This window comes from Alosa sapidissima, chromosome 4 (assembly GCF_018492685.1).
Source record: "Alosa sapidissima isolate fAloSap1 chromosome 4, fAloSap1.pri, whole genome shotgun sequence".
Taxonomy (NCBI): domain Eukaryota; kingdom Metazoa; phylum Chordata; class Actinopteri; order Clupeiformes; family Clupeidae; genus Alosa; species Alosa sapidissima.
Genome location: NC_055960.1, coordinates 2,975,859 through 2,992,115, shown reverse-complemented (window position 1 = coordinate 2,992,115; position 16,257 = coordinate 2,975,859). Strand labels below are relative to the sequence as shown.

General features: G+C 40.3%; 1 protein-coding gene across 4 annotated transcripts in view; it reads left to right on the top strand.

The window, feature by feature from the left end:
* Positions 1-15,500, top strand: part of LOC121707433 (E3 ubiquitin-protein ligase RNF123) — a 120,560-nt gene extending 105,060 nt beyond the window's left edge. For all 4 annotated transcript variants that reach the window (XM_042089988.1, XM_042089987.1, XM_042089989.1 and 1 more), the window contains 3 exons: positions 5,211-5,305; positions 11,151-11,236; positions 13,443-15,500. In XM_042089988.1, the coding sequence (XP_041945922.1) occupies positions 5,211-5,305; positions 11,151-11,236; positions 13,443-13,542 (281 nt within the window). In that variant the 3' untranslated portion in view covers positions 13,543-15,500. The remainder of the gene's footprint in view (positions 1-5,210; positions 5,306-11,150; positions 11,237-13,442) is intronic.
* The last annotated feature ends 757 nt before the right edge of the window (positions 15,501-16,257 follow it).

The following is a 16,257-nucleotide window of genomic DNA, read 5'->3' as shown; positions in this document are numbered from 1 at the left end:
TCATGCTGTGATGTGATAATCATGCTTTGTAATTGGCATATTTTGTTCACAGCAAGGTTATGTCATATTTCCACAAAACCCTCCAGAAGTCATCATTTAAGGGCTTGTTATGACATAGCCCTTTGGTTTTTCACCCCTGCCCTTTTTTGTGCACGCCACTGTGTCTACATTATTATAATTACAACTATGGGGGTGCTCGTAGTTATTCCCACCTCAAATTGATCATTTTAGACAGCTATCATTAAATGGGAGTTGTCCAAAAGGTGGTGAATAGTTGTCATGCCGTGGGAAAACCCTGATCCTTGATATCTGTACAAGTGTGTGGAAGGATGTCGAGATAACAGGTGCAGCAACCTTCCAACTGGCATTCTCAGTAGAATCTCCTACCCGTTAGTCAAAGACCTTTTCTAGTCAAAGGCCTTTTCTTAGAAAAAATACAGGTTTTGTCCTTGACAATTAAAAAAAATATCACTGCATATGAAACCGAGCATGTGTGATTGGGCCCATCTGTTCCTTCCCAGACAGCAGATGAAGCAGCCTTGGGTTATAGAAAGAAGCTGTAATAAGTATGGGACATTCTACCAGCCCCATGAGACTATAGGCCTTTTCAGACAGAGATCACGCTAAATTTGCGGGAAGAGGGGACGTCTTTTTGCCGTCTTTTTGTGTCTGAAAGCGAGTATATCAGCTATAGTTAATTAAATTGTGACGTGCAACAGAGGGCGTGTAGAGTGATAGTCGTAGCAGGCCTTATGTGCGTGGGCCTTTAGATACAGCAGGTGTGTGATTTCAAAAACCATGGCGGGAGAACCGACTGCACTTTGGTCAGCTTGCATTTGCTTTGCTGTTAGAATGTTAAATTCTTGCAATAGATGTCTTCAGACAATAAAACGTAATTTGGAAGGGAAATTGAAGAGAAGAGTTGCCTCTTGCGTTGGCCGTACAATGTACTGTGCATACAATGTATTCATGAAATAATTCAATATTACAACAATAAAAATAGCTTGTGTACTGTCTTAATTGAAACATGCTTCGCGCACAAATGATAGCCTAGGGCAAAGAGAATGGATATCTCAACATAAGGATACATTAGACGATGATGATTAGTGTAAACTTTGTCACATGGCGTAATAACCAGTTCTTTAAAAACGCAACGTTCCATTCAGTCATAAATCATTCAAGCGTAGGCCAGGCCTAGTGCTCGTCATGAAAAGAAAACAGCAGCTTAATATTTTTCAGATGTTTAACAGTAGACCTATGCGCACTGTTAGCAGTTATGCCGAAGGCAGTGAGATTATTAGGCATTGCATCCTGTCACTCAACATCGCCGTTCGGTTTATAAGATTCAGTTAATGCGTGTATGGATCGTCTCAAAGTTTGGGACAACCAAACAGCAGTGTAGGCAGAGCAAATACTAATTGTTAGGTTACCATAGCTGTCTTTTCTCTAGGCCTGGGCCTATCGGAAATTGCGACATAAGCACATTGGTTTCTTTTTTATTTTCTTTCTTGTTCGCGTGTTGGGTAGTGAAGCGATAATGCATTTAAAGCAGTACATCATGTGAGCCAGAGCCGATATGGCCAGAACTGCTGCTCTGTAAATGTATTTCTGTCCCACCCAAATTTGCTGAACTACTTGCGAAGTAGCCTATTCATCACAGACATCACATGTATCACACGAAAGAGCTTTTTCTCAGCCTTTAAACGATGTTAGTGGTTAGTTGTTGTGGTAGGCTAAACGGTTCGCGAGAAAAGTAACTTTAATTTAATCATATTTTTTGCGCCCGTCTCCCTACCCATTCATCTTGGTGGAATACTTCGCGAACTTTCCCTCAACACATGACAAACCATATATCAGAATAAACAGCAGACCTTACTGAACATAAAAGTGTAAAGCATTCCCCTGCACAGTTAGCCATTCCAGAGTAATCCGGTTTTAAATTTGCAGCAATGTCTTTATGCATGTCTCCAACTTTGCGGTTCCTAATGTGTTTAAATTGTTCAATAAGTCTACATGATTTTATAACAGGCCAAATACAAAATAAATGTTACAAATATCGCCTAGATATCTGTAAGCATTACAATCAGAGGATATACATATAGGGCAGACAGACGCTCATGAGTTCATGCAATTGTTTTATCGCTGGATTTTAGGATAGCCTATTATGGATTGCATTCCAAGCTACAGTCAACTCTAGCAGGCATTGAATGACAGGAGACTTTGTGAATTTATAGATTGACATACTGTGCTGTCTCTGCTATTGCTGCTTTTAATCAGTTAGATTTATTTGCAACCTCCTGTGGTGGGCTGGACATAGCATTGAAATGCCCGCCCAGATTCCCCTTTCCGCCTTGACCCATTCACACTGGTGGCGGAACGAAAAAACTCGGCAAAATGTCTAGGGGGCTTGGTAGTAAATTTGGCGAGACACTTTGTCCCGCCGTTCCGCCTCGGTTTATGTGAAAGGGACAGTCGTTCCGCGATTCTGGTACATAAAATCGCGGCGATTTTGCCAGTGTGAAAGGGCCTTATGTACCTAGGGCTGCGTCCTCCTAACTGATGCAACAGACTTGGAGTTGTCATCAGCAATTTTCTGTTAGTGATTTATGAAACAGCACAAGTAAGATAAAATGTATAAAACTGAAAAATATATGTAATAATTATCACTAGTTTCGTTTTTTTTCATGTCGAGTAGAAACATGGTTGGATGTTGTGCTATGCTGATACCCTTGGTATCTGGGCCTCTGGCCAGCAAGATCCTTGTGTAGGCCTGACACTGCTCCCAGATTGATGGAAATCCTTTATCCAGAAAAAGCCACTTTATGATCTACCCATTGCAAGATTTACTCACACATCTTCTGCTTCTTGTGGCTCTGATCGACAAGCAGTATCGCTTGCTGTAACTGTGATGAGTGCCAATGTCAAGGGAAATTTGGTGGCTCTGAGACTAGACAGGCGTGAAATTAGACAGGGAATGAGAGCTGGAGGAATTGAGAGAAGAGGATGAGAGCTGGGTGGCTAGTGTTAGCTGAGGAGCTCCTCTCAGGGAGTGCTAATTATCAGCCTGCTTCTCCCAGCCCAGCAGCATGATGATGAGCTTTAACAGAAGGCCATCTATCCCTGTGGCAACGCCAAGCCAATTATCAAGCCTAGCCTGGGGCCTCTACTGCCAGCTTTAAGGAAGCTGTGTGAGAAGGACATAGTCATCTTAAATGTAATTCAAGGAAGACTTTCACACAAAGTTCCATCTCCTGTGTTTATTGTTGTACTAATTGTTGATGAGATGCTTTTAAGTTTACATCATGAATATGCCAGCTCCGTCATTAGCCTATATTCCTGTCTGTGAGCAAAAGTAGATAGATAGATAGATAGATACTTTATTGATCCCCAGGGGAAATTCAAGGTCTCAGTAGCATACAGACAACACACACACATTCACTAACAGCAGAAAAAGTAATTAAAAGTATATAATATAAAAACACAACTACAGTAGAAGATAAAGAATATACTAAAATACAAATTATACTAACTAACACTTCTAAATCTAAATCAATTCTAAGAACAGTATCCACATAGTGGTGATTAATCAATCAAGAGGCGCTTGCAATGACTGAGGCAGGGACTGAGCCTGTGATTCTCTGTGCATAGTAAGGTAAGGCAAGGTGCTCTGTGTGAGTGAGTGTCATGGTGATAGTGCAAATGAGTAAGTCCAACAGTGCAACAGTGCAAGAATAGAGTCTATATATCTCTATATATATATATATATATATATATATATATATATATATATATATATATATATATAACTATTTTAAGAAAAGGTATAAGTGTGGCCACAGTTCGGCTATGGCATGGAGGGAGGGGTTATGCAAATGTGCTAATGTGCTAATATAGCACGCAAACAGTGAGGCATAAAGACAGTGGTAAAAAGTGGCAAGTGGACAGACAGTATCCAAACATGGAGGGGGTGAAGAGGCAGACAGACTATGCAGAGAAGTCTATCTCTCCTCTTCCCTTAAGTGAAGCATTGAACAGTTCAATGGCCCTGGGGACAAATGACTTCCTCAGTCTGTCTGTTGTGCAAGGCAGTGAGCGAAGTCTCCAGCTGATCAGGCTCTTCTGCTTAACAATAGTGCTGTGGAATGGGTGACACTCATTGTCCAAGATGTTGATCAGTTTGTTCAGGGGCCTTTTGTCAGATAGTGAAGTGATGCACTCCAGTTCAGCTCCCACTACAGAGCCAGCTTGTCAATTCGCCCAGCATCCTTCTTCTTTGTGCTTCCCCCCCAGCATACCACTGCATAGAAGAGGACGCTGGCAACAACAGACTGGTAGAACATCCTGAGGAGCTTGCTGCACACATTGAAGGACCGCAGCCTCCTCAGGAAGTACAGCCTGCTCTGCCCTTTCTTGTAGAGTGAGTCAGTGTTGGCTGACCAGTCCAGTTTATTGTCCAGGTGGAGACCCAAATACTTGTAGGTGCTTACCACCTCCACATTGACCCCATCAATGGAGACTGGTAGCAGAGTGTGCTTAGACCTGCGGACATCCACCACCATCTCCTTGGTCTTTGAAGTGTTGAGTTGAAGATGATTGAGATTGCACAAAGTCCTCCACCAGGCTCCTGTACTCCTCCTCTTGCTCGTCCCTGATACACCCCACAATTGCAGTATCGTCAGAAAACTTCTGCATGTGGCATGACTCGGTGTTGTAGCAGAAGTCAGATGTGAACAGGACTGGAGAGAGCACAGTTCCCTGTGGCGCTCCGGTGCTGCTGATCACAGTGTCAGAGAGACAGTTCTTCAGTCTGACGAACTGTGGTCGCTCGGTCAGGTAATCTGTAATCCAGGTTACCAGGTGAGCGTCCACACCCATCTGCAAGAGCTTGTCTCCCAGTCTGAGGGGTTGGATGGTGTTAAAAGCACTTGAGAAATCAAAGAACATGATTCTCACAGCACTTTTCCCCTTGTCTAGGTGAGAATGTGTCCTGTGTAGAAGATAAGTGATGGCATCGTCCACGCCCACTTTCTCCTGGTATGCAAACTGTAACGGGTCTAGTGCATGGCGTACCTGGGGTCTGAGCATACTGTACCTAAGACCAGTCGCTCCATTGTTTTCAGTCGCTCTATTGTTTTCATCACGTGATGTAAGAGTCTTGTGATTTGGCCATCTCTTGTTTAAACCTGTGTTTTGTGTGTTTAATTTTCTAGATGCTGATTACATCAGTGCAGAGGAGGAACAGAAGGTGGAACAGATGTTGGCCTTTCTGACAGAGGAATCTAAGCAGGCAGCAGCCTGTACAGCAGTAAGTACAGTGTCACTTCATTTTATCCTCTCAGTCCCAGACAGGTGTGTCTAAGGACTAACACTCAGATGGCTTCACGTATAGTGTCGCCTCAAATCGAACACCAACTCTGCTGTTATAGACAGCCAAATCTTAGGTGTTCCAATCACACACAAGAAATGATGGAGGGCTGCTTGTGGAGGAGGCAGTTTGGTGGTCTGGGGATTGCTTTGGTGGTGGTGGTGAAATGGGTGATTTTGAATAGGATAAAATCTTGAAGGAAGACTATAACTCCATTTTGCATTGTCATGCCATACCCTGTTGATGGTGATTGATTGAAGCCAATGCCCTCCTAAAAGAGGACAGTAACCCAAAAGCACAGCTCCAAACTATGCAAGAACTATGAAGAGGCAGTTAGCTGTCATTCTGTCTGTAATAGAGTGGAAGGGACATTTCTAAGTGTCCCCAAACTCTTTAATGGTAATGTGTACAGTTTCACAGAATTTATCTACAGCCCTATAATGATTCATCTGATTCAGGCTCTTACATCTGTGTGGTGGATCACAGTATTTTTTACTATGGTTTTCCACCAGGAAGGTTATAAAACTATATTGTCCTGTGTTATATGGCTTGTTCTTCACTTGACCTCGATCTGGTGAATCTCTGCTAGAAGCAACTGCCTAATGAACTCCCCTGGGATGGTGGAAATGGAGTAGAGTGTTTCTGAAGGCTGTGTGCCTAACAGGGGAGTTTGTGAGGATCTGTAGTTTTGGTTTGCAGTGACAGTAGTAATCCATTGCATACATTATTCAAAACAGCTCAATGTGATGAAAATACAATATAAAAGATAGGGGTCAAACTGAATAGCTATTTGCATTCATGCACTCCTACTGTAGGACAGCTAACATACCCCAGAGCTTTTGTGGGGCAGGTAATACTCATAAGTTTGTGTCTTCTGAACCACTCATACCAAAGGGAATTCTGATATGTGCTGATAATTACACTCACAACCTTTTTGGTTCGAGCGCAAATTCAAATTATGTTCTGAAAGTATTTAAACTCTTAGTGTTCAAACTAAATTGTTATAATTAAAAGATTTAATATAATATTGAATTGTAAACATGCCATCGCAAATTATTACAATGCAGGCATGCTTCACCAAAAATCTGTCCAGTACAACATTTTCATTGGTCGCTCCAGTACACCTAAAATTCTGCTGGTGTGCATGCATAAGTATGCAGCATTATTTTTTTTCCCTACACAGTGAAGGCAACGCATGTTTCTCTGTCTGTAAGAGGACATCTTAGTATAACTGATTCCATAGCAAAGACAATTCTGCGAGAACCCCCTAAAAATCTATGGTTTTGTGCAGGAGACATGTCCAGAACTCCCCTAGGGGTCCCCAAACCATTTGCTTGCTTGGGGCGTTGTAGCACGGTGGCCTTAAGTTACCTGTTAGCCATCAACCGTATCTCAGGTGACCTGAAGGGAGGAGTGTACTTGATTGGCTGTTGAATTAATATATTACTAATATATTGTCTTTCGGCAGGGTTGAGGATTGCACCTTTAAATTATTACACTATCTTTGTAGTTATACACACGTCTGGTTGTGAACACACATGGGAGTAATCATATTGTGTCCTTCGGATTTGGATAAGATTTGTAGGATTTGATTTTGTTTATTTGAATTCATGTGATTCTGTGCACTAGTGATGCAGATGCAAGTGACAGGGCTGTGAGGAAAAAGGGTGGTAGTCAGAGGGCCATTACTAAATCACAGGGATACTCTGGGGGTCTCAAATTACTAGTAATTGTCTGTCAGCCTGACCTTTTCTGTCTGCTAAGCTGAGAGCACAGTCTTTGTGTGTACACAACTTCACTGCCACAATCACTGTTGCTTTATGTTCTCCAATGCTTTTTCTATATCTGCTCTGTGACGTTTGGAGTTGTGTAGTCTCTAGTGCTGTTAAAAGAGGTGCCTTGTTTGTATTTTTGTGAGCAAAAATGGTGCAATTTCCACTATAGACATGTACTCTTATTTCCTTCATGTTATGGAATGACTAATATTTTTGTAGTTATTGTGGTTCCTAGACAGCGTTCCGGAAAGTTGTTCACTATTTCCACCCGTTTTGACCCTGCAGATAAAACCTTTTTTTGCAGAGCTAGTCTTGCCTTGAGAAGAGTTGCCATTGTTCTCTCCACAACAAATGTGTTAACATGTGCTGCACTGACACATATCTACCAGACTTCACATGAAACACATAAATCAGATTTACAGTACAGTTTGTTCTCGCTGAGGATGGGGTCCCCCACAATGTTTGCACTGCACTGTAACTGGCTAACAGTTACCTTTTAGAGTACAAGCTCCTGAGTTCCTGTATGTCCTTCATTCAGTTATATAATTGCAATCTATTTTAGACTGTTACATGAAACCCAATGATATGGTAGACTTTGTATTCATTCATTTGCGAACAATGGCAATGCGGTATTGGGCTCTTCCTGGTACCACAGTGCCATGCCTGAAGCCCTCTGATACTTTTTGACTCCTGGTAAATATCATTCAGCCCAAAGTTCTTAGGCTCTTATCTCCAGAAATGTCACCTGTCAGCTGTGGAATCTCTAGGAAGTAGGGCTGCAGCTATCGATTCTTTTTGGAATCGAGTATTTTAAGTAATCGGATAAAAAATAATTTTGCGTTATTAAGTGCAATTTATTAATATGCACAACACGTCATGCTGTAAACTAGCCCTAGTCACTTCAAAGTAATTTAATACTGTATATCTGTTTTTTGTAGATTTGTGCATCTGCAGCATACCATTACTACCAAATAACTTCCGTTTTTACAGTGCAGTTATACTACAATACAATGCAGTAGGCTACTTTAGTATTTTTCATGTCCAAAATACTGCATTATCTGCAGTAATGGACAGTAGGCTATATTTAGTACAATGCAGTTTTTTTGTGTCCTAAATACTGTATTTCCTGCATAAGAACTGCAGATATTTTCTCCAAAACTGCAGTTTTGATACTCAGAAAGCTGCAGTTTTGACACTTGAAGTAATGCAGTTTTTATGTAAGGGCTATAATAATTATGTCTGGGGTAGGTGATAGGTGAGGTGGCCTAACCTATGTGTTTGCGCGTGTGCGCACATGAGAGATTTTCCCTTCCAATTTTACATGAATTAGTTTACTACTTAAAATTTCCACAACATATATCAACTCACGACATTAGGCTACAGCTGCTACAAATACTGTACGTTCTAACTAGCTAATAAATTAAATCAGCTAACATCAATGTTTACGTTGTCTTGTGTCGGCTACGCTTGGTGACCTGGTGTTAACAACTGGATGCTTTCGTCTCAGAAGTTGAATCATCGTTGACGTGCTGTTGTGGTACGCCAGTTCTGCTTTGAAGTGGACACATTGCACCTTGTCTTTTCTACGTTTGAAATAATCCCAAAACTTTGGACATTCTCTGCCTTTTACAGTTTCTTGGCTCTCTGTCATCTCGCCAACTTAATTCTGAAAGTGGTGTGCGTGTCAGTAATAACAGTCCATGTGAAGCAATAATCCTGAGCTGAGCAGGCCACATAACGCCAGTGATAGGAATTAAAAGAAGCTTCGAGGCAGATAATTTTCCTCAATATTTTTTTTTGTTTCAGCCCTACTAGGAAGCTAAGTATCTTTGTGGTACTCTCCTGCTGTGGAAAGCTTCTGAGTGCCCTCTGTTGCCAGAAAGTAGTTTTGAGAGCCATAAGAAAGACTGAAGAGTGAGAGTATGTCAGGGAGTGGTTTACACAGCAGTCTCCTCAAAGCTGCTGGTGCATTAATGGGAGTGGACAGACAGTAGAATTAGCCAGCAAGAGCAACAATCTGTGCACTGCAGTCAGAGGTGGAATAAACTGATAGATTGATGCACAAAGAAAGTCTGCAGCAGTTCCAGAGGGAGTTTGAAAAGATGGAATGAGCCCAGCTAGTCTATTTGCAGATAAAGCAACAGATAAAATAGAGTTACGATATAATGATTCACCACTTTTACAACATTATACATGATCAGGATGCTAAAAGAGGGAATTAAGTACATAGCATATCTAATGTAAATGTTATTTGAAGAAAAGTAAGTAATAAATAAGTAAGAAATATAGGTATGGGAATTTGGCATCAAATTACTTTTGACTGCATGCATGATATGATTTTATAATGTATAATGTCAAATGGCATCATTATGAGTTACTCAGTGTTAACCTTACTCTTTCTTACTGTTTCTGTCTAATTTGACATCTGTAACACAGTGGAAGGATTTCTTGATTTCGCTGGCCACTTCTTGACTCATTCCTCTGAGAATAACTAGACTTAACAAAACATTAACATGACACTTTGGCAATATACTTTGTGATTAATTGTTTTGCTTTGGTTATGCAAAAAATGTAATGCCAAGAAACTTCACACATTGGTATTCAAATTGTTCATTATAATCCTGTCGTAAAAGGTCTCATTAAATTGCATATCAGATCTCCCTGTTCCAGGAGACTTGTGCCAGACCGTTACCATCATTAATAACACACATGAAGGTCACTGACCACACAAATGAAATGGTCTTTGGAAATGGTTAATTAGACCATATGAGTTCCCTAAAGAAGCACTGCCTCGAAGAAAGTCATTTTGTAACAAAAATGAGTCTATTCCAGATAAGTATGCAATAGAACAATTGCACAGTTCTATATCAGATAAATTATTAGCATTGGACCTTGGCAATGCTTGCTCATGACGGTTGCTTTGTTGATCTTTTCGTTTTGGTTCTTTGGTTGGGCATTTAGGCTAATGGCAATCCATGAAGATCGTCCATTATGAATCCTGGGGTACAACCTGTGTTTGCTACTGCTGCAAGCCAAATGTGCATTGTTGTTGCATCATGTTGTGTAATGGTAAGTAGGCTTAGTTGTTGGTTGGCCAGAGGGAATTCCTATATCTACAGCACAAGGGATTTAACACCACTCCTGTGTCTGAAATGACCACCCTCTTAACATCAAATGGCTATTTTGATCACTTTCAGTCAGGTTTCTGTGCCCACAGCACTGTTCACTGTGCCCACATTTCAAGTTCAGCTTTAGACATGCTCTCCAAGGGGAGGTTTACTTGGAAGATTTACATGCCAATCCAACCAATTTAAGGTGGACATGAAGTGTGTTCATATGCACATGATGTTACACTGATTTTCAGATTTATGAAGAGAATGTGTATAATTTGTGTGGTATTTGATAACTGACAAATCCCCTGTACACAAAAAAATGTACACATAGATTTATGGCAAGTTGTACTCAAAGATTGATACATATGGCCCTCAATATTTTGATAAAGGGTTGATAAAAATCCTCCTTAGCACTAAAACTAACACCAAAGTTTTGGAGTGTCATGGAGCTTGTAAGGGATGCAGTAATATCACTAACCAGCTGCCTTTGTCACTCAGTTATTTCTGACTTTTTTTTTCACCATTCCATGTTACGTATGTCTTCGAAATAACATTGACATCAACATTGTTTTAATTTATTTTCTTTTTTTCTTTATGTATGTATTTAGATAACAATTTTATCCACAGCGTCTTGCAGAGACCAGTTGTTACCACTTGTGGATACTACCACCACCACCACCACCACCACCATCATCACCTGTAAATTGCAGTCATTTCAATATGATATTTATGAACTGTTGTGTCAACCCACAGAGACAAATTTTACAAGTTGTTGCCATTTGACGCACAGAGTATGGTTCGGGGATTGAGATAGCTTCACAGTATGCCACTTTGTCATCTATTCCAATAAGTGTGTTCCAGTTGTAATGTTGTGCTTTTGATTGTGTGGTCCCACAGCCCACTAGCGAGGAGGACCTGTGTCCCATCTGCTATGCACACTCAATCTCTGCCATCTTCAAGCCCTGCTCACACAAGTCTTGCAAGTGAGTACACACACACACACTCACGCATACATACAGATATATCTATATGTGAGTATTCCAACCCCACTGCTTTTGTGTTTGTGTTTGACTAATTCTAATTTAATGGATATAAAATATCACTCTGCTCCAAAGATGTTGGAATGGATACGGATAGTTGGAAGTTGGAACTACTCAGATAAAGTTACCTTGGCCTTTGGAATTAAAATAGCCCCACATCATCACATACCCTTCACCATACCTAGAGATTGGCATGGGTGTTATTTCAGTTAGCCTATTAGCTGGTTTGATGCTCATTGAGCTCAATGCAAATCAAACCAGGCTAACTGAAATAACACCCATGCCAATCTCTAGGTATGGTGAAGGGTATGTGATGATGTGGGGCTATTTTAATTCCAAAGGCCAAGGTAACTTTATCAGGATGCACAGTATTCTGGATCCATGAAATAACTGGCCTTCAAAAATAAAAATCTGCCTGTCTCTATGGGAATTTAACATAGGGGTGGGAATACTTATGACCCCTGTATTTTAAGGAAGAACATTTATTTATTTATGATACATCATTCATTCACTAAGAAAATTGGTGTCCTTAAAGGTTAGATATTTCCTAATTTTTCACTTAAGGCATTAAGATCAATTTCCAAAAGATGATTTTATATTCCTCTTTTCAGTCAACTTTAGCATGGGTGCCAATACTTTTGGCCATCACTGTAACTACATGAAACACAAAATCAGTTTGATGACTTTGTTTTCCATTAGAACGTCCCAACTAGGGATGTAACGATTACCGGTATAATGGTAAACCGCGATAAAAATGTTGATGATAACAATTACCGTTTTCTTTTCAAATATCATGATTATCACGGTTGATTACCGCGGTGTGGAAACCGTGTGTTTAATCCTTCCCAGCTTAATCCGAACCTGCTTTTGACATACAGTAGGCCTGGCACAATGAAACAGAACTAGTACCCTACTGATTCTGTTGTACACCTGATTTTAAAAGGCAGAACATTTTTACCACAAAATGTGCACTGTACCATGTAGCCACTCTGCGTCTTTTTATGTTTGCGTCCACATGAAATCCATTCCACTTATGTTATCAGGAGAATACAGTAAAGTTTTATTTTGAACGCTAACTTTGGTCTCATTCATTAGATCCAAATAACAGAAATAGCAAACTCCAAGTTATGGTAGGGTAAGTTAAGATATAAGCACATATCAACAATTAAACATGACCAAGAAAAAAGTGAACGGGACACTTTTTGAAACTATTTCAGCTTATGTAGACCTATCAGTGCTTTCTGAATATATTGAACACACTTTTAGAAATACCGTGATAATACCAAAAACCGTGAGGATTTTGGTCACTATAACCGTGAGGTTAAATTTTCATACCGTTACATCCCTAGTCCCAACTGGATGCAAGAAAAGCAGTATGTGCAGCGCGATACGATGCAGTGTTTTGTGTTTTATCGGACGCCCTGTTTCTATTTTCTTCAGCTGTTCTGCTATTTTGAATGAGAAACATGACACAATAGAAAGGCATATTTAATGGATTCAGTGTGGACAGAGATCATTCAATGCTACTTCACAGTTGGAGGCTCAAATGCAGTTAGGACAAGCTGATAGATTAACTGCCATTAATATTTTGTGAAAGCGGTGTCAATAGATAGATAGATACTTTATTGATCCCCAGGGGAAATTCAAGACATACCGTACAATATACAGTATTTAACCTTTGTTTTGTTAAGCATATACATGTAAGTGCTAACTTAACTGAGACATGACTCACATGGCTACTGAGAATTTCAAGTTAAGAATCGGCCTGCCCTAAGGTGGCACACAGGTGCAAATGGTCTGCATATTAAGAAAACACATGCAAACCGACCAAACACAAGCAACTTCTGGAAACATCTTCATTGAGTTTGACAACACATGCACAACATTTAGAAAACGGATACTTAATACAGATGATGCTTAAAAGTGATGAACATGTCTGCTGTATACATATTATATTAGCAATGTGCAGGGACTATATTCAATCTTAATGGCATTCTGTAGATTAAAAAAAAACAATCTAGAAATGAAAGCATGAATGTGCTGGACTCCCTACTATATGCTGATTGAGTCTGTTTGTAAATGTATTTGGCCTGTGCTCTGTTTTTCTTTTCTCCCCCTGAACACTCTTGCCCTTTCCTTCCTCAATTAGAGCCTGCATCAATCAGCATCTGATGAACAACAAGGACTGCTTCTTTTGCAAGGCTACCATTACAGGTGTGGAGGATTATGTCAAGCCACTGGGGTCTTAGCATCCAGAGAAAAATATGATGCACACATGCATGTGGATACAAACACACACACACACATGCACATATACACATTCACAAAAAACAACAACGGCTTATAGGCACTGACTACACTGCAAAGCACATACCTCCAAAGACCTCATATAACCACTTTCTCATATTCACACCCTTCACAGTCACTTGTAATACACACTCTTCTCGTGAAAAACTCCATCTCTGACAAACTGAAATGATGACCATTTGTGATCTTACCTTCACCTGGGTGGAGGAAATCAAAAACCTCTGTACTGGTAACAGTGGAAACACCTGTGTGCGCCTTTTCCTGTTCTTTCCTTCTCATACTGATGTATAAAGACACCATGTCCGACGGCTGTCTCAATTTACATACTTGATGTAATCACACATCAAGATGGAATAAGTCATTTTAGTTGCTATTAAGGTTCCCCTTGGAATCTATGGATAATAGGTTATGGATGAAAGGTCTTGTAGAGGAAGTGCTCTAGTCGGTCACCGCTGGATTATTTCCAGAAGATACAGCAGTCAGTAGAAGGCTTAACCCTGCTCCACTCAATCAACAGACCTGAGTCTTGTTCTGCCTTCAGTCTGGGGTCATGTTCCCCATCACAGCTCCTGACGACATACGGTCCTTCAATAATCTACTGAATCAACAAAGCACTCTTTCTCAACGAAACACAAACTACGGTCATAAACTGCACATCAAGGGGACGGCTTCAGGAGGAGCACCAAATCTCTCAAACACTTGATCATGTCTGGCCCTCCCACTTCTTGATTGTGGGTCTGAAAAATGGCCTGCCTTTGAAGAACCACAGCTCATTACAGAATTATGTGAATCCACATAGCCCTCACATTCATCAGCGTTTCCAATGTCAATCTTCTTTCATGTTGCACATTTACATGTCATTTGTATCTTCCCAGCTGAAGTGGAGCTGTTGGCTCGTTCCTAATGTGGCTGCTCGGTGCTCATTAATCTTCAGGATTCAATGGTGTTAAATAATGTTTTATGTTCTTTGGGACTTTTTTCTAACTGACCTGAATCGTCATACCCTGGCATGCATTTTAACTGGAATCCAGTAAATTCAGTTTAGGTCTAACATCTATGATCTTAAGTGTACAATTGGATCCAACTGTTGGCTCTCAATACACTGCAAACATCTTTCATATTAGTGATATCAAATGTGTTTGCCAAGGTGTTGCCATTGGCCACACGTGCCCTCCACATGCTTGGTATGGGTGTGGGATGGCAGCCGATTGAAGAGATGTGGAAAGCAGAGGTACACAACACAGTGATTCATACGGTGACACACAACACACATCCATGGACAACATGCAAGCACATTTACATGTACAAATGACCCTGTCTGGCTTTCCTTTGGGATTCTGGGGTAGTGCCAGTCCGTGTTTTTTTTCCCACACCAAATAAACCTTGTGCTCTTCATGAAGACATCCCAGGCTCTGTTCAGCAGAAGACGTATTAGCAAATACACAGATTGATTACAGTTTGACTGTCACTGATGTGCTTTAGTGTAGTATGGCTTGGCATGGGGGCTGCATGAAAATGAATTTGGGAATCCTTTGTATAGTTCTTATTGTGTGTGTGTGTGTGTGTGTATGTGTGTGTGTGTGTGCGTGCATGAGTACGATAAAGAGAGAAGGAGAAAAAGCATTTTTTTGAGATGATGAATTGATTTGTTGAGTGGTGGATACTTTTTTATGTGAATTTTGATTTAATCCAGAAAGGGTTCCCAGTCTCAGGCTCCCACCGTGTTTGCTAAGGGAATTTTAGGTTGCACAAAGCAATATATTGACAATGGACTGTTTGTATTGTTTTACTATGTTTACCATTTGTTTGTTTTGAAGGAAAAGGACAGCTTGTTCTTAACTGTTAGTGAGAATGCACATATATTGAAAGTGTAATGGTATTAAATTATTTATCCAAAGCATGCAACGTCCTGTGTTTTTTTATTATTATAATTAATTTATTTCATTTTCACTGTAGTGTTTTTAATGGGACAGACTCATTTGACATTAGATATTCTGAATCACATTTAGGAAACTCATAATTGCAAAATGAGTCATCCAGCTGTAATAGATGCTCATTGTGGCATGTATGCACATCAGGATTCGATGTAGAGGGGCCCCACTGTAATGCCATGGGACAGATGGACATTAAGAGTGGGAGAGAGAATGGATGTACCTCCATTCTCTGTTGCAACTGATCAGCAGCATAGAAATTGAACCCACAGCCTAGCACACTGGGACCTTTATAGATTGCCTACTGAAATAGAATGAGGAAAGGCAAGAAGGACAAAGGCAAAGAAAGAGAGGCTACTTCACAGTAGTCTTGCCCTTGACGAGACCTGATTGCACCATATTATGTATTTATAGTAGCATTACAGCGACCTTACTCCATGATCAATATCCACATGTTTGACCTGTCTATATAATCTGTAGCGGCAACACAAGATGTACTGTAGGTTTTAGGAGAATGACTATGACATGCTACTACAGTAATGTTTACTTTGTGTTATTAATAAAAACATATTTTCAGTTGATCCTAACCTGATCCTCACACATTAGAGAATATTGTGATCCAATCACCTTTTGGTTTAATTTACTGAGGTGAACGCAACTCTTGATCAAATAAAAGTGAGTATGCGTTTGAATTTGTCTTAATGTCAACTTCAAATGTCCCATACA